The 25,206-nt window shown below is 39.4% G+C and overlaps 1 protein-coding gene across 2 annotated transcripts in view; it reads right to left on the reverse strand.

Annotated features, from left to right (window-relative positions):
• Positions 1-25,206, reverse strand: part of COL25A1 (collagen type XXV alpha 1 chain) — a 1,631,546-nt gene that overhangs the window by 762,939 nt on the left and 843,401 nt on the right. For both annotated transcript variants that reach the window (XM_044061344.1, XM_044061342.1), the window contains exon 4: positions 14,493-14,500. In XM_044061344.1, the coding sequence (XP_043917279.1) occupies positions 14,493-14,500 (8 nt within the window). The remainder of the gene's footprint in view (positions 1-14,492; positions 14,501-25,206) is intronic.

The following is a 25,206-nucleotide window of genomic DNA, read 5'->3' on the forward strand; positions in this document are numbered from 1 at the left end:
CTCTGAGCATGTAGCCCAGGCTGGTATGACCCTGACCTTGAGTAGCATCTTACCCTCACCAAGAATGATGCCACAATATGAAGACAAGATGATCAATTTTAACAATTGGCTTAAGTATTGGTGTCATTCAAAGGGGATCCAATGCCTGTCAGCCTGGGATGACATGCTCGACAAGCCACGATGCTTCGCTAGGGACGGCTTGCACCTGTCACCCCTGGGCTTTCAGATATTGGCAAAGGCTCTTGCTACCCCCATAGTGCCTATTTTAGGCAAGACTCACTCAAAAGACAAACCCACCTCCATAGGTATCACAAGGGATAAGAAACTAAGAGTAATGCTACTCAACGCCACAAGTCTAAACCTCAAGATGCACGCACTTGAAACTCTCCTTAGCATGGAGAACATCGATATCTGTGCAGTAACAGAAACCTGGTTCAAGGCTCCCGAGAGCACCCCAGCACTACCAGGTTATACCTCATACCATGCTTTTCGGCCGCAAAACCTAGACCAAACCACAAAAGGAGGGGGAGTATCAATATTCGTCAAAGATACCCACACCTCCAGGTTGGTGGCACAGCACGAAGCATCAGAGACTATCCATGTGCAACTAACAGTGGGTAAAACTGCCTTCCAGTTTATAGCCTGCTACAGACCACTCTCCCAAACCCAGGACCCCCACTCGGCCTTCCTGAGAACACTGGAAAATATGAAGGTCTCTCCAAACACCATTATATTGGGCGACTTCAACTACCCAAACATAGACTGGGAGCATTACTCTAGCTCCAACACCCTAGCCCAAAGGTTCCTAGAATTTATAAACTCAAATGCTATGGAACAACTTGTTACCACTCCCACAAGAGGGGAAAACATACTGGACCTGATCATCACCAACATGGGGACTCTATGCTCCAGACCAGAAGTGTATCCCTCACTGGTAAGATCAGACCATAAACTAATCTCACTGGATATTCACATCCTGACCCCATCCCCTGCCCAGAAAACCACAGTGAAAAACTTCTCTAAAGCAAATTTCACACTCCTCAAAACCGAGGTGGAATCCTTCAAAGCCACTGGGCCTGTGGAAAATACGGCCCAGACCGCAGAATCCTTTATAAACGCATTCTATGAACACCTTCAGGAATGCATGGATCATGCAATCCCAAATAAAACCAAGACCCAATCCTCCAAAGGCAGACGTCCTGTCTGGTGGACCCCAGCCATAAACAAACTATACAATAGAAGGAGGAAGCTACTACATGATAGAGCAAAATCCCAAAAAGGAAAGGCATCTCTGATCAGTATTAGAAAAAAACTACGGGCACTCATAAAATCATCTAAGGCCAGCTTCGAGAGAAAAATTGCACAGGACACTAAGGATAATCACAAGGCTTTCTTTAGTTATGTTAGGAACCTGGGTGGGAATTCCCAGATATGCTCAGAATTAGTCCAAAATGACAAAAAATACACCGAACCCACAGACATTGCCAACATCCTAGCTGACAGGTTCAGTGCAAACTCCCCCCCCCTCCCCACCTAAAGGGCAGATATCTATCCCAGCAGAGTGCTGCCCCCCTGACATCTCAGATGCTCAGGTAAGAGCCGCCCTCTCCAAAGCAAAAAACACAGCATCAATGGGACCAGACGGTGTCCCGGGCTGCATCCTACATGAACTCCAAGAACAGCTAAACCCAAACATAAAACTACTGTTCAATCTCAGCCTTACTACAGGATATGTACCCAAAGAGTGGCGTACAGCAACAGTGGTCCCTCTCCACAAAGGTGGTGCCTCAATGGATCCTGGAAACTATTGCCCCATAAGCCTGACTAGCTTGGTCTGCAAAGCTATGGAAAGGATCATCATGGACCTCATAAATAAAGATATTGGGGACCTACAGACACTGGATTCTACCCAGTTCGGCTTTGTTAAGGGCAGATCCTGCCTCTTAAACCTGGTTGATTTCTTTGAAACAGTCACCAAGGCCATTGACGAGGGGAAGGTGGTCCACACAGCCTACCTGGACCTCGCAAAAGCCTTCGATACAATACCCCACTCGAGCATTATAGATAAGCTCACCAGCTTAAATATAAACCCCTAGGTCACTAGATGGGTTGCAAACTGGCTCAAGGACAGAACCCACATGGTTAGAATTGCTGGAGCCATGTCAGACTCCAAACCAGTTACAAGTGGCGTCCCACAAGGCTCAGTCCTGGGACCTCTCTTGTTCGGTATATATTTCTCGGAGGTACAGGCCAACATGGAAGGACTGTGGCTGACCAAGTTCACAGATGACTGCAAACTGGGCGCCATAATCGACTCTCCAGCCAACACAAGCATCCCCCAAAAGGGCCTCATAGAAACAGACAACTGGTGCCAGAGCCATGGCCTCAAGCTAAATGCCAAAAAGTGTATAGTCATCCCTTTGGCAAAAACAAAGTGCCCACAAATTACCACATAGGTGGTAATCCATTAAGTACAGAAGAAGTAATTAGGGACCTGGGGACTCAAGTTGATAGCAATCTCTCATTTGACAACCACGTGGCCAAAGTGGTTAGAAAAACATTTTATATAGCCCACCTAATCATGAAGGGATTCACATCTAGATCAGGGGAGGTCATTGTGCCTCTTTACTCATCAGGCCCATAATTGAGTACAATGCTCCTTTTGGGATGTACCTTACCAGACACCTGCAGCAACTGGAAAGACCCCAAAAGTACCTCACCAAGAGGATCAAAGGGCTCAAACAGATGCCATATGCTGCCTGGTTAAAGAAACTCCAGCTCTACTCAGTGGCATACCGCCTGCTCAGAGGCGATCTGTGCCTGACGTACAAAGCCATGTCCAACCCGGAATTAATGGACATGCTGCACCTCAGAAAATCCAAATCCCATCGAGCTACGCGCTCGAGAGACTTGAACCTCAGCACTGAAATAAATAGGACATGTTGGAGGGACAGATTCATAACCAAGAGGCTCCCTTCACTCTGGAATAAAATCCCAGTTCAGGTTAGGCAGAGTCCCTCATTGACTCTCTTCAAGAGGAATCTTGATGAGTGGATGGGAGATTGTAGGTTTACTCCGGGTATCACTTCTGTGTCACTGTTAGACAGAGGCACAGTATACTAACCTCGAAAAAGGGCATAGCAAAATTAATTTAAAATGGGTGGCAAAAGCCAAACACACTCTGGCTAGGGTTATAAATGCCCTAGGGCAGATAGCCTAGTATGAACCTATGAATACTAGAAGAACTGTAGTAACATTCTGATCATAGCTAAGACTGCCTTCTATAAATGTGTATGTTAATGTCTTAAATATGCCTGCAAGAGCACAGTTCAGTTATTTTCTCTGAATGTGCAACTGATGCAAGAGTAAACACACAGTAGATAGACCTGCTGTGAAACAAAGGTCATCAATTGAATGTATAATACTGTGCAGAAAGACAGTGGTATGATGTCTAACATTATAATTACTTGGTATTTGGGTAGCCAAAACATTTAGGCTACAGGATTGTGGTATCTGAACTCCAAAACTCAAAATGTCAATTTTTAACATTTGAGTAAGAACAGAAAACAACAGGACTTTGTTGTTGTGTCTTTCGGCTTTTCCTGGTTAGGGGTCGCCACTAATAAGTAGAAATAGGTTGAAATTGCTAATTAGAAAAACATTTAGTAACAGGATGCAAAGTCCCCTACATGGTGGATGTGAAGCTCAAGTAGAAAATAAACACCAACAAGTTGTCTTTTATGCTGACTTAAATTCTGTGAGGTGAAGAATGGCTTGGGGCATTAAAAGGTATTATTTGCAGTCGGGATCTGGGAACAGTCAAAGCATTGGGTTTTCTTTCTCTAGTGATTCAGGAATGACAAGGGGTGTAAATATTCAGTATATGAAATGTGTGCATATTTATGTGTTCTGGGTCTGTTTGTGGATACAATGTCATATATATATATATATATATATATATATATATATATATAAATATATATGTATATATATATATATATATATATATATATATATATATATATATATATATAGGGTCTACTTCAGAATGACAAAAACGCAAACTCTTGAATGCTCACATGAGGGAATAATCAGAAACTCGAAAGTGGTATTTTCAGATCACAGTACAGTGAAGATTGGAATATTTGCCCTTTCCTCACTGTAGTGCGATCTCAGAGTAGGAATATATATTTAGTGGGGGGTGTGGGGGGCACAGCCCCCCACAATACCAATTTTGAGTTTTTGATTATTTGCTCATGTGAGCATTTGAGAGTTTGCATTTTTGGTGTTCTGACATAGACCCTATATATCTATATGGTTTACTTTGAAAATGTAGAATGACGGTTTGGCGACAACCAGAATGTCGAAAGTCATTTGATAGCATTCTGTATTGCAGATCGTCAAGGCTGTGAGTATCCCTTGTATGAATGCACTGTGCATTCATACATACGTGTTCAAACTTAATACTAGAGATTGTGGTACAGTGCGGACTGGGAAATATGCCCTTTCCCCACTGTAGTGCGATCTCGGAGTTGGAATATGTAATATGCAGGGGGTGTGGGGCATGCAAAATAGTTATGCCACGTGATGTGCAGCATCGGACTGCAGTCTACGGATGTCGACAAAGGTTGAATTCACACCAGGAAGTGTGTTTGCGGCATTCTGACCTTTTCGACATTCCAATTTGAATATGTAAGTTGATATTTGTGGTAGGAATTTATTTTGACATTTGAATATTTACTAGTAAATCTATATATATTCCTGCCAAGTGCATGAACTATCAAAAGTTTGAAATACACAGAAAACTGACTTTTCAAATTTTGCTGGTATTTGCTTGCACTAGATCATGGTATACTGGGGATAGGAAATTTGCCCTTTTTCCCCACTATAGCGTGATCTTGGAGTTGGCATATATAATTAGCAGGAGGTGTGGGGGGAATAGGGTGGGTTGACACCCTGTAAATATAGTTTTTTTTTTCTTTTTACCTTTTTTAATTGATTAGAATTAATCTCTTTTTCAATGTATAAGTGCTCAAACTATTGAGAGTTCAAGCAAATTACATACACTTTTGTGTGTGTGTATGTGTCTGTAGTGTCTATATATATATATATATATATATATATATATATATATATATATATATATAGGTTCCATACACTAGATCGAATGTTCACTAATTAGAAATAGCGCATGGAATGCTCACTGCAGCGAAAGTGCACTTAATCGAAAGTGCACTTATGCGAAGTTAAGTACAACAAACGGGTGTTGTACTGAACTTCTGTGCAATACTCATGGACCTTAGGGTTAGGGCATGGGTTAGGGTAAGAGGATAGCTTTACTAACTATCCCCTTACCCTAACCCATGCCCTAACCCTAAGGTCCGTGACTATCGCACCATAGTGGAGGACATAGCTTGTTTTTTATGTCCTCTACTGTGCTGCGGTGTTTTCAGTGAAGTGCACTTACGCAAAAGTTCACTTTCGTTAAAGTGAACTTTCCAGAAGTGAGGTTTCCTTTTACAAGTTCGAAGTAGTAAACTTTCGTTCTTGTAATAGGAATCCATATATATATATATATATATATAGATATATAGATGTGTGTGTGTGTGTGTGTGTGTGTGTGTGTGTGTGCACGTCTGTGTACATGTATATGTGTGCATGCACTAACTCAGAGACAGCGACACACACACACACACACACACACACACACACACACACACACACACACACACACACACACGCACACGCGCACACACGCACACACACACACACACACACACACACACACACACACACACACACACACATACACACACTCTCTCTCTCTCTTTTTCTCTTTCTTCTGCTGGACCCGAGTGGGTATCCAGCTGACAGAATGTAAAGATGATTTCTTTCTTCCAGAAAATGGGAATGATTGTTTACTAAGCTGCTAAAAAAAAGTGGTGTCACTGGAAATGCATTTGGTTCTATGAGTCCTCATTAAGGAATAAGACATTAATTGCACTTAATAGGTTAACATTTAAAAGTAAAATAAGCTAAATGTAATATATGGATGGTAAAACTGATATAAGACAATATGAGCTAAGGACAATATTAATCTATCCCATTTCCTGCACATCTCATGTTACATGAACAGACCTTGGCATAGTTTCACTCATTGACAATTGCCTTGACCCCCTGACCACCACCCTCTTTGCTATACTACCCATTTTCTTTCCATCTCTGTCCAGTGCGGTCATCAGCATGTTCATACTGTCGACTCTACTCAGTCATGCAGTTTCCTACAGCAGTTTGTTCCCTTTAAATGCAATTTTTTCTATTCAAAAAGTGGTTTTCAATTTCCTTCATAAATCTCTACTTTCTCTATGAATATTTTACTCTCATAATGGCTCATTTAATCATACAGTGGGTCCCTGACCTTCAAAACACACTTTCTTTAGCTGTCTTCTAAATCCTCTTAAATCCATTCACATTTAGATATCATTCAGTGCAGTCTAATGTGTGGTGCACTTTCCACAGTTAATAATTTTTCTTCTTTTAGAGGATTTTTCCTACTTTACTTAATGCATTTCTCTTTGTTGCACTTATATTAAAATCATACTAGAGCTATTTTAAAACTTCATGTGGTTTCTATATCCTAGCCATAGACACCTATCAGCCTTTTGCTAGAGATGCATTATATATCTTTACCACATTCATTTGCACTAAAAGCTCTTCATTTGAGAGGTAGGGCATATGACTTGTGCTGCGTAAGGTTTTCTGGTTAAAAGGATGGGTCATTATAACCTAAAAACTTTCATGGCTCTGTTCACAAACTTTGTACTCATTTGCATAGGGATGGTAAGCAGGAAAACCCATATACCATGATCTGATTAGATACAGTGATAGTGCATCAAAGATCAGACACAGTGTTAGTGCATCAGACTTGTTGTATCACAAGGACACACTACCTGGAACACTCACGACATACAATATGTAAGCAAATGACCATGTGAGACTTGTAACATGATCTACAAAAAATGGGACATCTGCGCACATTTCACCACTGTAGCCATCATGTATAGGAGTCTGTGAATCATGCCATGTAGATACTTAAATAAGGTTCTGAATTCCGGTTATGCTGATGTGATACATTGACACACACACACACACACACACACACACACACACACACATGTATAACACACTTTAGTGTGGTAACACTCAGCTAACAGCATCATATTCCCTGACTACCACAACTACATGTCCACTCACAAAACAGTGACATCACAATCTTCCTACTAATGGGACCTCTCGGTCAAGCAGATCCCCTCATTATCATAGTATGATAATGTACCCCACTCCTTGGTCATGGCAATGAGGACTGGACAGCTCCAGAATCACTCTCTGCCATATGCAGGGAGCACAGTACAGGATAAATATGTCACTGTGTATCACAAGGATGTACTTTACTGCAACATTATTGCCTGAAGCAAATCAGATTGTACAACTCATTTCCCCATATTATTCTAGGACCATTAGGAATGCAGTTTGAAAGAGTTCCCAGCTGTAGCACATTGCTGTCACAGCACTGTATGCAACTGCATGAAGATAAATGCCAAGATGAGAGAGGCAGCTGAAGATGCCCATGAACTATGGCACAGAGTGTTAAGACCTGAATAGTTTTACATTTAAAACATGCAATTTTTCTATAACATATGACTAAGAATGTTTAGAATTTAGTAAGGGACAGTAATTATGTTTGCCTTTGTTGAGCCACAGTTTCATTTACTTGTAAACAATCAGCTTTGACTTATCCTATTCTTGTTTGCTAATAATATTATAGAACAGACATAAGAAGTTAACATTACAGTGGTAACTAGATTGCAACAGGGTCACTAGTTACCTCAAACACAGAGCGAACATCTGTAGGACGGATATAATGAGGGTTTAAAACAATCAGGTTAAGATTAAAATTGAAATAGTAGGACAATGGAAGATGTTATAATTATTGGTATGTGGCATTTACTGATTAATTTATTTGCTTAATCTGCATACTTATCTAATGCATTCTGTTTCTTGGGAGGTGCAGCTGGTTGGAGTCTTTTAACAACAAGAACCATAGAAAAAAATCACCTAAAGGCCAAAAAATAAGTTTACAAAACAATTTCAAAGGAGAAGCATGGTATTTAGAAAATAAAATAAAAGCATATATCAATGTGTTTCAGCTAAAGGTTTACAGTACAAGCACGTACTTCCTGAAAACAACTACATAGGGGAATGTTCTTGTGTCCATCACACAGACACACACACACACACACACACACACACACACACACACACACACACACACACACACACACACACACACACACACACACACCAGTGATCACTGTTATACATGCATGCCTAACAACTAAAGTTAGAAGCATTATCATAGTGAGACACAATATTTTCCTTTTAGTTAATATATTAGTAAACATACTTGTGTTACTAACCAGTTAAACTTGACGTCTACAGCATTTGTGAGAGATCTGATGACTGGAGCACAGGACAGATGATCAAATAGTGCAATAGTGATATCAAAACATAATTATTATTGCAAATACAGTGGAATGCAGGGTCAAAAGGCTTTTGAAAATATTTGGTAGAGGTACATACAAATGTGGTAGTTTAACAATGGTACAACATCCAGTAGGTTTGGGGAAGGTGTATTTGTGCAGTGTGTGACTTGTGGATGGAGAAGGGGTGGAACAACATACAAAGTACCCTGTCACTAGTGTCAGTGATGAGCGGAGCTATAGACAGAAGCACAGGTAATGATATGGATTTACCTCCACACCATATGCAGTACTTGAATAGGATGAGGTGTGGGAACACTCATGAAACAAGCATTTGTCTTTCAGCTTTTTAAACCATTTGGCAGCTCATTCCATTTATTGCAGATTTATTTATGACTGAAAAAACACATCTCCATTTTTAAAGTGTGCATTATAAGATACCCTGAAATCTTCTTGAGAATTTAAATTTCCTTGGAGGGGAATGACAAATTACATTATTCATCATCTGGTTACTAGGTGTTCTGTAAAGCAATATGTGGGGAAGGGTTAACTGTAAACCAGAAAGTTATTATTAGGGTTCGCACAAAGGATTTGAGCTGCTAGGAGAACTCAACGCAACACTAGTATAGATGAGTGCTTTTGCTCCTTCAATCAGTGTAACAGAACTCCATCAGATAAAATCCCAATTTGAACTTCCCTCTTAAATATTGAGAGAACCAATCAAAACTCATCACTAATTAAACAGGAATTTCATTAAACATCATCGCTACATTTGTTAAACAAACTGAACAAAGCATACATACAACTGTTAGAAAATAGTCTAAACATGCAAAACATCAAACAAATTATTTATATATAAAAATGTAATTTTAATTTGACAAAAATATATTTGTAATAATGTATTTTTAATAAAAATCTGAAACTGGTGAATTCGTAATCTAACCCAAAAATTGTTACAGAGCTTAACATTATCACAGTTTTAAACTATTCTAAACTCTATCTGCTTTAACAGCCAACAAACCACTAATAGTTATTCTATTGTTTATTCCTCGTGCTTGCATAGCATTTATTAGAACCTGCCTGGCTAGGAAAACTTGGAGACTGTTAGCATTAAGGCAGTCTTTATCACAATAAACTTAGCTTGCATACAAACGCAAGGCATCTCTTTATCTTAGCAGGCTAACCCCAACTCATGTATTGGGCTAGCTATCCCTCTCCATTCTTCTTCTAGGGTCACTGTACCTCTATATTAATGGGGGACTCCTTTGCAGTGATCTACTGTTAAAAAGTATGTACTGATTGAAAATGACAACTAACATGGGTTGCTTTAGCCATCTGCCCTGATATTACTCCAAATCTTGGAAATGATATAATGAAATACTTTATAAGGTTCAGACACAGCATTATGAAATGATAAAAAGGTTATTACTAGCAGAGATTTCAGAATTCAGGCTAAATAAAAACTACTGATAAAAATGTTATTACTGGTGCCATACTCTTTGTGTATTCAATAAACTCTGCGTGTAAGAGATTTGTTATCTTCTGTAAATAACTTACAGAGAAGAAAATGCAATTTAGTGGCACTTGGACAAGTTATACTAGTGACATCCCATCATAATATAGCATCAGAACATTAAGCTAAGTATGAGAAAATTAAGAGACCGATCAGAACAGACACCTTGTGCTTGATATTTCACTCATTTTTCTTGAAAATCTTCCTTAGTCACTGCATAGCTGGCCTGTAGATATATTGCAAGTTCAGCATCAAAGCAAGGGTGTACAGAACACTAACACCTCCAAATGTTCAAAAAAGGCAAAAATGGGGCCTTACGCACTAAAGGTTTGAATATCCAACAAGAAAGACAGAATGAAAATATAAATTCGAACCACCATGCTGTAAAAGCAACAACCACTTATTAAAACACACAACGTAAGCACTTTCGGGTTACAAACCCTTCTTCAGACAACTCACAATACATTGAAACAACTTCTAAAATAGACAGTCAGTATTGGACCCTCCTCATTTTGAGGGCGGGTTTAATGGGAATAACCCCATTCATCCCTGGGGAATCTGTCTGCACTCATTTCTATAATCCATTTACTTTCATAATACTCTGTTAAATTGTCTATATCGTCCCCCTCTCCTGGATAGTTTAACTGTTTGTAACACCATACAATCAAAAGTATGACTGAGCCCTGGGGAACGCCACTTGTAACCGGTTTAGAGTCAGATCTAGCACCCGCAACTCTCACCATGTGGGTTCTGTCCGTAAGCCAGTTGGCAACCCATCTTGTGATGTAGGGGTTTATGTTCAGGCTGGTGAGCTTGTCTATAATACCAAAATGGGGAATGATGTTGAACGCATTTGCGAGGTATAGGTAGGCTGTGTCTACCACATTTCCCTCATCTATAGCCTTGGTAACTGTCTCGAACAAGTCCACCAGGTTTAGTAGGCATGATCTGCCCTTAACAAAGCCAAACTGGGTAGGGTCCAGTGTTTGGAGGTTCCCAATGTCTCTGTTAATGAGTTCCATGATGATGCACTCCATAGCCTTGCAGACCAAGCTAGTCAGGCTTATAGGGTGATAGTTCCCAGGGTCTGTTGTGGCTCCAGCTTTATGGGGTGAAATAACTGTTGCTGTGTGCCACTCTATGGGTACGTAGCCTGCAGAGAGGCTGAGTTTGAACAGTGTGTTTAGGTGAGGAGTTAGTTCATCTTTGAGCTCATGTAGGATGCAGCCTGGGACACCATCCGGTCCCATTGATGCTGTGTTTTTGGCTTTGGAGAGGGCTGTTTTAACCTGAGTGTCTGTGATTTCAGGAGCTCTACATTCTTCTGGTATGGTTATGGGCTCTTTTGTGGGTGAGAGAGGGGTGAAGTTTGCACTGAACCTGTCTGCCAGGATGTTGGCGATATCGGTAGGTTCAGTGTATTTTGTGCCATTCTGCACTAACTCTGAGCAGATCTCAGCATTGCCACTTAGATTCTTGACATAGCTAAAGAATGCCTTGTGGTTATCTTTGGAGTCCTTGGCAATTTTTCTTTCGAAGCTCGCCTTGGATGATTTTATGAGGGATCATAGTTTCTTGTTGATACTGATCAGGGATGTCTTCCCTTCTTGGGATTTCACTCTTTTCTGTACTAGTTTCCTCCTTCTATTGTATAGCTTGTTTATGGCAGGGGTCCACCAGACTGGTTTCCTTTTCTTGGAGGAGTGAGTCTTGGTTTTACTTGGGATACCACGATCCATGCATTGTTGTAGGTGCCCGTAGAATGCATTAGTAAAGGATTTTGCAGCTTGGACAGCATTATCCTTTAGCTTGGGGGCTTTGAAACTTTCCACCTCAGTCTTAAGTAACGTGAAGTTTGCTTTTGAAAAGTTTTTCACGGTGGTTTCCTTGTCTGGGGGTGGGGGCGGAATATGGATATCCAGAGTGATTTGTTTATGGTCAGATCTAACAAGTGAGGGGTTGACCTCCGGTGTGGAACACCAATCACCCATGTTGGTGATAACCAGGTCCAATATGCTGTCACCTCTGGTGGGAGTGTTGACCAGATGATACAGGGTATTTGAGTTTATAAATTATAGGAAATGTTGGGCAAGAGAGTTAGTACTTGAATAGCTCTCCCAGTTAATGTTTGTATAATTGAAATCACCCAATATTAGGGTGTTTGGTAGGACCTTTATGTTTCCCAGTGTTTCCAGAAATGCGGAATGGGGGTCCTGGGACATTGTGGGTGATATGTAGCAAGCTACAATTTGAACTGCAGTTTTGCCCATTGTTAGTTGCATGTGGATGATCTCTGAAGCATCATGCTGTGCCACTAACCTGGAGATATGGGTATCCTTGATGAATATGGATACGCCCCCGCCTTTTGTATTTCGGTCCGGGTTCTGTGGCCGAAATGTATGGTATGAGTTGTAGCTGGTAGTGCTGGGGTGCTCTCTGGAGCCTTAAACCAGGTTTCTGTTACTGCACAGATATCGATTTTCTCCATACTGAAGAGTGGCTTGAGTGCATGCATTTTGAGGTTGAGACTTGTGGCATTGAGTATGAGGCAGTGTGTGTATGTGTGTGTGTGTGTGTGTGTGTGTGTGTGTGTGTGTGTGTGTGTGTGTGTGTGTGTGTGTGTGTGTGTGTGTGCATGCATTTACGATTAGGTGTATGAATACTACATGACAATTGGTATGAAAGTACAAGTGACTGTTCCTTCAGTGAAATGTTACCATGTTGCACCATTCAGTCCTGGCAGAAATATGTGGCCTGTACGGCTATCAGTACTTTTTAAATATGGCAGCATTTCACAGATTTTTATTGTGCTGTCTTCTCAAGGACAATAAGCAAGCAATATTGTCCAACAGGGTATGTGTTACTACTTACTGTGTAAATAATTGCCACCTAGGGGTGTTTAGAGGACCAAAGCCACAGGTGAAGGGTCTCTACACTCCTGGAAGGGCATTATTTACATAGTGACATACATCTTGGAAGGCATTATTGTGCCTAGAGAATGGGCTGTCAGTAAAATTGGTGAGTTTTACGTATTTTTTTATTACTATATTATTATCAATTTTTATATTTTTGATGTAAAACAGTTCCTCAGCCTAATGTTTCAAGGTTGCCATAGTATATGTAAATGGTGTTGGATGAAGTATTTTAAATCCAAAATATCAGATTTTCAAAAAAAATTCCAGATATTTACTTCATTTTTAAGCCCCTTACTCATCAAATTTGTGGTTAATTGGTAATCATTGGGAATTTAAATAATGGCATATATTTGAGCTTCAGACAGTATTTCCTTCAGAAAATGCATGCTAAAATAAATTCTAGCAAATTCTAGCAACTTTTAATTTTATATCAACAATGTTTAAAATCTGTTCCATTTATTAGCTTTTGTTCCTGCCACACCTTTCAACCTCCAAGCTCAAGAAATCTGGACAAATTACAAACTAATGGGGGTACAAAGGTCTAAAAGTATGTAGGATTTGCCAGAAAACCACAAATTTTATGAAGATCTGCCTGATAAATAATAGGCAAAAATCTGACATTCTGTAAAAATCTAGACAGTTGAGAGGTATTTCTCCTTTATTTTAGACTTTATCCAGATTTCTTGAGCTAAGAGGTTGAGAGGCACACATACCTCTTAAATGTTGCTGCTGCCACTGGTCGATTACTCTCACTCTCTCTGTCTGACACACACACACACACACACACACACACACACACACACACACACACACACACACACACACACACACACACACACACACACACACACACACACACACACACACACACACACACACACACACACACACACACACACACACACACACACACACACACACACACACACTCTTCATTTTTTAAATGCTGTTTAGCGAGTGTAAAGTAATGGTGATCATTGCTGCACCTTAATAGGATGCCGTGAAGCAGCAGATCCATTTATTCATTTATTCATTTATTTATTGTCCAATCAGGGTGCTGATGTACAGGTCAGCCATTGTCTAAGAACTTTTTATCATGCTAAGACTAACTGCTGATTAACTGAGGAATAAGAAGCAGCTTGTAAGGCACTCGAACGCACTGGTGACGTACATTAATATCAAAGCTCTAATAACTAATTGTGGCACTAGCACAAATTATTACGGCTGCTCTGTTTCTTTAAATCGGTTGATTATTTTTCCTGTTAAATTGTTAGTTTCCTTGAGTACCACAGAAGTTAGTAACAGCAAAATTCCTTGCAACTCTTGCTAATTAATTGTTTATTTAGTGTTACAAGATGGTACTATATAAAGCTGAATGCCTGCGCAATGTATATCTTACCAAAGGTATTTTTTTCCAATTGCATTTTCAGAACAATGTCAGTCACACTAGGAATGTTCAACAAATAAAGAAGAAAACGTAGTTTACCTGGTTAGAGTGCTAAGATAAGCATATGAGGTACTTACTGGAGGACCTATTAGGAGACAAAAACAGGAGGAGTATAAGAAATAAAGTTAAAACCACATTACGTCTACTTAACTGTATTACAGAATGTTCATTAAACTCATCTAAAAAAACCCATCAAGTATGTAAGTAGTAAACTGTGAGGAAAACTTTATTCGACTCTTGGATCAACAGAATAGTATATGAAAAAAACCCTGTTTGTTCTTCATGCTTTCCAGATGCACTTGATTCTTAAGCTGGCAGGAAGGCAATGAAGGTGTCTACATCTACATATCTGACAGAAAGAAGGATTGAGGCTTATTTGTCCATCTGTAACACATAGCACTATGAAATGGCCCGATTCAAAAGAATGCATGGACATATTAGGTAACGTTCTACTAGCAAGAACCATGATTTAAATCTGAGGGCTAGTTATCTCTAAACCTCTTAGCACAAGAAATCTGGACAAAGCCTAAAATAATGAGGAGATGAACGCTTAAAGATAGGGACAGATTTTAAATATTGTTCTTTTAGACTTAGAAAGTAGCTAGAATAACAGGATTTCTATTAACATGCATTTTCCAAAGGATATGAAGTATGAAACTCAAATGCATGTCATTATTTAGTGACTTCACTCCTCGGTGATTTGCCAGAAAACCACAACTTTTATGAGGAACAGACCAGCAGCTGAGAGGTATGTTAAGGTATGTCAATCTATATTAACCAGCTACATGATACAGAGGGTGCAAGTCAAGGAATGTTAAAAGCACTGTGGAAGGTGTACATACCTCTCACCAGTCCAGATTTTCTCAAATTGTCCAGATTTTTCCCCTCATATTTTTGGTCCATTGCTCATAAAATTTCTGTCTTTCTGGAAAATCTTTAAGATTGAAGTCATTAAATAATAATAAATAATGACAGGCATTTGAGTTTCAGACTTCATATCTTTCAGAAAATACAGAACAATGTAAAACCTGTTTTCTAGCAACTTTCTAAGTTTACAGGACAATACGTAAAATCTGCCCCTATTTTTGGCCCTCTGTCCACCATTATATATTTGGCTTTGTCCAGATTTCTTGTGCTGAGAAGTTGAGAGGTATGGAGGTGTTCAAGACTGCATTGTGTGCTTGTTTATGTCATTGCAGTGGTTAGAGATGTGTCTGTGGACTGCTTTCTCCTCAGAGGAGGGACAGAGCTGAGCTGGTGCAGCAGCACCCTCTAGTGGTGCTACTGAGAAAATGTATTTACATTGTGGGGGTAAGGAGCAGGATTATCTATTTCATTGCAGCACCACTGCATGTCACTGTTCCTGCAGAAAATTACAAATAGGAAAGTTATGGAACAATAGTATAGCTAGCTGTCCCCTCCCCTCGCTACAACCAGCCTTCTACAAAATAACATGCTGATGCTTTCGCATTAAAACTAGATCTTCATGACTAAAAGGGAAAGTACCGATCTACCCAGGTAAAGGGCAATCGGTAATGAGCACTGAACTGCAACCAATCTGTGTCACTAGCTCTCAACCAATCAGGGACAAATGTCAACAGAATTAGGGACAAATCCAGAAATAATCAACAAAAGCAGGGACAAATACAGAAATAATCAGGGACATTAAAATAGTTGGTATTATTAACTTGAGACATTGACAGAATAAGAGAATGTGAACTAGTATACATTTTCTGAAGTAAAAGAAGTCTGTAACTCTAATTATTGACATTATTTATTAACCATCTTTTCCCCAAAGACACCAGTTTTAAGAAGGATTAATAGGGACTGAGCTAAAATTTGAATCAAAATCAGGGACAGTTGAGGGGTATGCCCTCAGGCTGCAGCAGCAATGCTTGATGGGAAGGGAACCTGTGGTAGGTGAAGGACTAGTTCAAGCACTGTGAAGCCAGGTGAGAGCATAAGGAATGGTAAAAAAGCAATACTCAAGCAGAAATTGATCAGAACTTGAGTAATCCAGTGTGTAGTCATGGGGAAAGAGAGAGAAAAGGAGAGAGAAAAAAGAACTGAGACTCTACTGACCTCATATAAGGAAAGAAATGACATATGTAAAAATACTTATTGATTTTCAAGTCCAAATAAAAGTACATTTACAAGTATCTACTATTATAACATGCCAGGTGGTAGGGGAGGAACGATACTTTACTAAAACAGGACAGTCAGAGGCATCTCTTCACAAAACAGCTAGAGGTTGAGTCAACAATGGACTACCCACTGTTACTGAGCTGAATCCTATAATCCAGGTTTGAATCCCTGAGTCTCAATTTGCCAGCTGTATGACTATGTGATTTTGACCAATTCTGGGTCACTCCGTTAAAAGAGACACATGTCCGGTGGGCTTATATAGTTAACAAATTTAAAAAAAAAAAAGAAATGGTCTTACAGAAACCAGGCATGGAAATAAGTCCATCATATTCTCAGTCAGGCTGACTTGATACACACAATTACATATAAGACGGAATGGACAACATGTGTATGTTTCCAGCAAGCTAGTTTTCTGACCACAATGGTGAAGCCTGAGATACTGCCAAATGTTGATACATCAGTTATTATTGTATAGTCCCATGTTTATATGCTTTGTTTCTTAATTGTGTACAGGCATGATTGCCACCACTGTAGCACACTATAGTCTCAGCATTCACAATTGTCTCTGTTGTACCACACTGCCTTGTAAACCTTATTATACAATATTTGTAGTGTCATATTAATATTAAAACAACAAAGCAGCTTCACAATGCCAAAGTTGTGAAGTGTCAGATATCCCAGTTTAGGACACATAATAGAACACATCCATATGCAATACCCCACTTCATGTATTCCTACTAGAAGCACCATATGTTCACACAGATGTTAGCATTTAAGAAAATAATACCTTTGATTAGGGGGGTCCCATCGTTTTAATGCTAAAATACTACTGTGCAGTGCTACCAGACGCTGTAAATATATACGCTTTCACTGACATTTAATGATGAATGCTTCACGTGTGATGTAATGTAATGGTTTTTACATTTTCTCAGGTATGCCAACTTTTTACTAGGTGCTAAAACTTCATCTGACTGCCATTCACATTTATTTTTAACTATTACACTTAAATAAAAAGTTCAACAACATGACAGTTTCTTTTTCATCAGCAATATGATACAAGTATACTGAATGGGTTTTCATGGATTACAGAAATCCACGTCTGACTTTATATTACAATCCAAATTTCTTGACGGACCAAAGGTTGACATTCATTGTTTTGTTCAAGAGCTGTGTTGTATTCCATCAGATCTCAATGACTGAATAACATCTCTGTTGTGGACAAGTAGATATTGATTTTTATTTATTTATTTATGTATGTATGTTTATTCACTGGTAGGGAGCTGATATCATTTTTAACTTTGTTTACAAAGCCAAAACATTTAACATACTATTCTTTAATTCACATGGTTTGCTCATTTGGTATAGAAATATAGGGAAGGCTGTTTGGAAAAAAAAAAAAAAAAAAATATATATATATATATATATATATTTATATATATATATATAAAATACAACACTCAAAAAAAAAGAATGCAACACTTTTCATAGCAAAGCAAGCCTCTTTTGTACTTTAAATTGTAAACACACTCGCATTATATACACTTCAATTTTACTTTAGCAAATTGCACACAGACGTAGAAGGAGGTAAAAAAATACAACTTGACAGCTAAATCACTACTTTGTTTTTGTTTTGCCTTAGAGCCTCTTCTGCACTTCTGGAAAGAAAAGTAAGCTTATACGGTCATCTTCCTCCCCATAATCCTGTTTTCATCACCTGCTTTATAAGGCACACGCATGGAAATTCTGCTTATTAGGAGTGCCTCAGATAACGAATATGATTGTTCATATTTTTTCAATTATTTATACCCCAGTCACTTTGTAAGGCACAGCTTTCAAAAATTATTAAAAGGGCACAGCTTTTTTTCTGCAGTAGCCTTGTTATAAGAAACAGATGGAACCTAGAAGTAATACTGGCTTTTGATTAGTTTTAATGCCTCACAGCGACTTTTGATGAAAGTGAAAACATGATAGCCAAATGAAAAACCTGGCGTGTAGGTGACATTTTTCAACTTTTTTTTCTTTAGAGAATAACATTTTATTAGCTATCAATTGAATATTCTATTACAGAATTTGTTATTTCAACAGCCAACTGTGGAATTATTTTGAGAAAGTACCTGCTAAGGTGTTTGCATATCTCATGTTTATTCTAGTGAGTAAACTGCTCCTTTGTAACCATAGTTTATGAACATGGTGCATACCATGATAACTGACTCTTAAGAATTCCCTTAAAATAACTTGTTACTGCCTTTATCCTAATGTTTTATGCTGTTTTTTTAAGTAGATTGTTGACAGTTGATACAGTTAGCCCTAAGTAATTGCTTACTGAACAAATCTTATGGATCTGGCTAAATAATTGAGCTGGATAAAACTGATGTGTTAAGGTATCTTACAGTGAAATATATGTTTAAAATATCCAAAACTATTAACTGATTTGTATGTAACAGGCTAGTATAATCTCTCATACTTTGTAATCAAAAGTTGGTTTGAATAATTTCCTCTATATACATTCCACACAGGCACTTAAGATCCAGGCTACCAAGACCATTTATTAAGAGAAAATTTATTAGGACTGTACATTTAGACGTTAAAGATGAGGTCTGCACTGTTTTTAATAATGTCTGACTATATCGTCTCATACATATAGTTATAATTTTTTCTAGGTATTTTTTGCTCTCCAATCAGACTTGCCCAATTATTCATTGACGTGGGAATTCCACCCAGGCTCAGGGTGAGACATGTGTGGAGGGGGCCATTATTCAGACAGCTATAAGCGTGCTTTGGTGCCTCCATTTATAGCCCTCATCCACTAATGCTTGTGGAGATGGTCGCCTCTATCACAGGCAGAAGTCTCTGATTTACCTCTCAGCCTAGGGCCTGAAGGAGACCTATCCTTCTAATCTGGCAGTGACCAAGTGTACTCTGTCCCTCTTACCGAGTGAGGCAGGCTTAACCTATAGACTGGGGCTCTGAAGGGAGACCTGCTCTCCTAGCCTTGAAAGGAAGACACTCCCTCCAATCAGTTTTCCTCATCAATTTGACATACACAATAGGGGTGTTTTCCCAACCCCGACCCTGCCCTAATACCACCTCTTGGTGGAGACATAGGTACTGCATTGCCACAAGGATGTCTTATAGGTTCATAGATTGTTACTTGGCTAATGGCCAGGGGGCCTTTCTAAAACTAGCCAAGTTTTGCTGAAAGAATAATGATGTCATGTATCCAAGTAAAACACTGAGGGCCAGGCATTTATAAGCTACCTCTGTCCATTAAGGGACATGGGTGACAGGCCCAGTGTAAACTTCCTATTCCCCATCCACTGGTCTAGGGTGGGCTTAAACCGGGTAATAGATGAACTCAGCTTCATATGGATGGGAAGCCTGCTCCATAGGCTGGGCAGTCTCTGGGACATATATCTGTCTGTCCTGCATGTTCTGTTTAAGTCACAGAGAAAATTCAGGTCATTAGACCTTGTATTTCTGGTACCATTTGACTTACAAATATGCAGGAGATTCATAACTCTGGGGTTTGCAGATGCTTTGTAAGCCAGGCATAGATCACACCTCAGCAATCTATAGGAGACTGAGTACAGGGAAAGTGCTTTAAGGCACTCTGCATAAGGCAGGTTTATTATGCCTTTTTTCTTTTTGTAAGGGGCCTCTAAGGTCACTTTAGTTGCTGAATATGCCTGGTCAGCTACATACCAAAGGGAGCACTGATTGGTCTGATAAAGGCAGAGTACAGTGCATTACTGACCTCTTTGGGCCTAGATGCCATGCCCTTACATAAAAGTTGTGCAACATAAAAGGATTTCCTCACCACTGAGGCCATATTGTGGTAGAAGATGAGGTTACTGTCTACATGCGTACCCAAATCCTTGACCACTGGGTCGACTCTTAGGGGCGTATTATCAACATTGTAATTAGCTGGAATGGTTGACTTCCCAAAGGATACAATTATGCATTTCTTAGCTTTGAGATTAAGACCATGGGTTTGGCACCATTTGCTAGTCAGAGATAGGCCTTGTTGAAATATGCTAGTGCCTGCATGGGAGTCGAAGATAACCCCTAGCTTGTAATCATGTGCAAACCTAGCCGGTCATAAAACTTCAGCATTTACTTCCATTTCAGAGAATTAGATGCCAAAAAGGAGCTAGACCAGTACTGAGCCCTGGGGGACTCCACTAGTGAATGGTCTCTTGGTAGAGGAGGCCTCATCTATTTTGACCTCCTGGGTCCTATCAGTAGCCTTCATCCAATGTTTTGGTGACCCTCTCAAAAAATTCCACCAGATTTAATAGGTATGACCTTAGTTTAACACAGCTGAACTGTGATGGGTCCAACATATTGGTGACCCTCTCAACAAATTCCACCAAATTTAATAGGTATGACCTTTGTTTAACACAGATGAACTGTGATGGGTCCAACATTTGCAGGTTACCTATGTCCTCATTTGTCATGTCCATGATGATTCTTCCCATGGACTTTACATATGAGGATAGTCAGACTTATGGGCCTGTAATTACCCAGATCAGTGGTTGGACTTCCTTTGTGCAGGGGAATGACTGTAGCCATCTTTCATTCTTTGGGCTCAAAACCTGACTGTAGGCTGCAGCTGAAAATTGTTTCAAGTGGACCAGAAAGGTCATGTTTCACACTATTAAGCATCCTGGGATGTTCTTAGGGTCCATCAATGCTGTGTTTTTGGCCTTGGAAAGTGCACTGATGGCCTGTTTCCTAGTTATGGTTGGGGAGATTCTGGTAGACAGTATTTCCTTTGGACTACTGGGAGAGGAGTCAGGGAAGAAATTTGAGTTGAACCTGTCAGCCAAAAGGTTGGCAATGGTCTCTGGTTCTGTGTGGGTGATGCCATTTACCATAAGTTCTGTGCATTGTTGTGTATTTACAGACATAGCTGTAGAAAGCTTTGTGGTTGTCCTTTGCCTGAGAAACTATTTTTTTCTTCAAATTTAGCATTTGAAGTATTAATTAACCCTCTTGGCTGCCTATCTGTTTAGATTGGTTGGGGGCTTTTTTATATATGGCTTTGTTCCTCCAGTGCTTGGCCAATATTTTTTTTCTTTTGTTGTATAATTGATTGATATTATGATTCTATCAGATTGTCTTATCTTTTGAGTTTGTCTTATTCTTCAAAAGAGTGGGCACAGCTCACTCTGTACAGCTATCAGTATGGCTGTATGGAGATTTTGTAAATAGCTCAACATATGCTATGGTGTTTACTGGGTTTGGGAGTGCTTGGAATTTAGGCAAGATATCACTTAGTAAAGAGAGGTTAACTTTGGAATAATTCCCAAAGGTTTTGGTTTTGCTGGATCCTCAGATTTAATTTTTATTTCAAGCAATACTGCCTTATGATAAGATGTGATGAGCGAATACATTAGAATACATTACATTGGATGAGGAACATTAACACCCCCTCATGTTTGTGAGTACAAAGTCAAGGATGTTTGTACCCTTGTTAGGAGGATTTAGTATTAACAAAGTTTAGGAATTACTGGGCTTGTGCATTAGAGTGGTGTAGGATTCCCAGTCTATAGGGAGGGTAGCTGAGATCTCCCATGAATATCGTGTTGGGTGGAAAGGTAAGGTACTCTTGAACATTGAGATAGGTAGTATGGGTTTCCTGGGACGTGGAGGGGGAACTATATGTTGTAAGGACATGGTACAGGAACCTGTTTATGGTAAATTGCACGTGTATGAGTTCCACTGGGTTATACACTAACTAGTTTGGATATGAGGATGTTTTTAATATAGACTGACGCTCCTCCACTTTTAGTTCTCTCCTGTGCAATAGCTAGTCTAAAGGTGTGAAAGGCATTATAAACTTGCATTGTTGGGGTACTCTTGGTGACCTTAAACCATGTCTCTGTTACTACAGAGATGTCTATACTCTCCAGGGAGGAGAAGGCTTGCAGGAAGTGAAGTTTATTGTTAAGACTTCTAGCATTGAGCAGTATATTCCTTCATTGGTTCAGTTAAGTTGGGAGGTTTAACAGTCTGGCATTGCCTAAAAAAGGCACTATTGGGGTGGAAAAAGTCTTTGCCAATATCTGAAAGCCTAGAGGGGATAAGTGCTGACCATGCCTGTCAAAGCAATGTGGTCTGTCAACCCTTTCCTCCCAGGCTGTCAAATATTGTAACCACCCCCCTTGAATTGACACCAGAAGCTAGGCCAATTGTTAAAATCAATCATTTTCTGTTGGTAACCTGACACCATCCTTGCAGCAGGTAGTATGCTGCCCAGTGCTAGACTCATACCTGCCTAGACACATAATCAATGAGCTTGATCATGTCTCACTTTATACAGTCAAGGGAGGCACGTCTCAGGTCATTACCACAAACACGGACTATGACAGAGTCATACTGGTACTTGTGGTTCAATGACCTGAGTGCCTACATGACTTGATACATCCTAGCCCTGGAAAGGCAGCTAACTGTGACTATCTCCTTACTCAGTCTGGTGAGGGGGACATCGATGCGCCTCACTATAGAATCACCAATGACCAGGAAATTTGGCTGTGCACTTGTTTGCCTTGTGGGCTTAGTAGAAGAGGCATTGGATACAGTGTTACTATGTGCAGCTGCAGGTGGTGTTTTAATGGATTGTTTACATGATGGATGAGGACCCTTTTTTTGACTGCACTGTGCAGGAGGTCTTAGTGTTTTAGGAAGGTTACCTGCAAGTGCCGCAGCATAAGTAGTTTTATGTGTAGGGTCTTTACCTTGTGCAGTAGGCATGGTGCAAGTGTTACTGACAACCTCTATAGGATTAGTTTTGGTTGTATGATAGAGTTTTGCTTCCAGCATTAAAGTTTATTTATAACGCTCGCATACTTTATCTATTTTATTAAGAATAAGTGGGTTGTCAGTGTACATGAGGCAATTGCTACAATGCCTCAGAATACCCATCTCAACCAGACTGGCCACAGAGAGTTGGGAAGTGCATATCCATGGCTACTGATCTCCTAGGGAGGAGTGAGGGAAATTTAAATATTGAATAGGTCAATAAGACAAGAAACTTGATGAGCAAAGGTCAGCTATCCTCAAACTAGATGCTCTAGTAGTTAAAAAAATCTGTCTGGACAGTAAGGGTATTTTAAGGGAAACTTACACTGTGTGAGATCGGCGTTTGGTATGGATCTGGTATGGATTTATTCCAGATGGTTAAACGACAAAACACTTAATCCACTAGTAGTAGTGAAATCAACAGATCAAAGCAATACAAATTAATTAACATAAAACACCATTATTGAAACAGAATAAAAGCATAAATAAAAGAATAGCAACAACCGTACGAATGACAGTCAGATGCATGGCAACCATAAAAAACTTTAATAAACAAGTGCTAGTAAGTAAGCGCTTTCACTACTACAAGTGGCTTCTTCAGACCATATAACTCAGAAAGTTTTTATGGTTGCCATGCATCTGACTGTCATTCATTTGGTTGTTGCTATACTCATATTTTATGTTCTTGGCAGTTTACTTGCTGGGTGATTTTTTAATCTTTTTTGTCATAATTAAAAGAATGTTTTGAGGGCAATATCTCCCCTGGATCCCAACATCCTCTTTCTCTGTAGATAAAGGGAAAAGGCTGCTGACAATAAAATTTCATCTCACTTCCTGTCTGTAGCATTGCCTTGCATAGCTCAGAAAAAAAATCTAAATATAACCGTAATGCAGACAGTGAAGAAACAAACATTCCACTTCTCTGACACCTCAACCATCCCAGGTAGCCTGTAAAACTTTATAACTGATGCATCCAGTGAAATTTCTACAGAAAGCACATGCACACAAAAACTGATAACCACTGAAACTGCCATTCAGCATATCTATGCTAAAGTGACAGACATTAATGAAAATGCCTCTGGTGTAACAATATCATCCCAGTAGGTACAACCTTCCATAAACATAAGGGTTTGTTTTAGCATGACATAAAAGTGTATTGCTGTGGGCAAATAATCAGGTTAAAACTTCAAAGTGAGAAACTACTGAGAGCTTTGTGTGAAATCTTTTATGCAAATTTAGCAATATTATTATATAATAGTTTGCAAAATTTATTGACCCAGTCTGATCTGTTGGAGATATGGGCCCACTTACATGTCAAGAAATGACACCATTTCAAAGATATCCAAACTTACTAACCTGGGAATTGTTATCTCAGCCATGCAGTATGCACAACCATGTTATGCTTTTTTTTTAAGAGGCACAGTTGCTGATAATTTAATTAACCCAACAAATTAAAGAAAAAAATATTGTAGATTATATATGATTTGTTGAGAAATGATTCATTGACTATAGCTTAATAATTTAACTACTTAGAAAATATGTATTTCTTTATGCTTTGATGACTAGATTAGTTCCACTAGGCCTATGGCCTCTTTTTAGGTGGAGACCGAAGATGGTATTTCTGCTGATTAGATTCATTTTGTCTAGGTCTCTGGGAGAACTCCCCTACATTTTCTGATAAGTACAGTAAAATGTTTTATCACGTATTTGGAACAAAAGTAGCAATGCACATTTTGAGAACAGCCACATAGATTTGTGAGGGGAAGCGTGCTCATATTTACACCCTATCTAAATCACATGATTGCGTGACTACTATGTCCCAGAGAAATGACAGGATTTGTT

This window comes from Protopterus annectens, chromosome 2.part0, assembly GCF_019279795.1.
Source record: "Protopterus annectens isolate FY-2018-M chromosome 2.part0, PAN1.0, whole genome shotgun sequence".
NCBI classification, from domain to species: Eukaryota; Metazoa; Chordata; order Ceratodontiformes; family Protopteridae; genus Protopterus; species Protopterus annectens.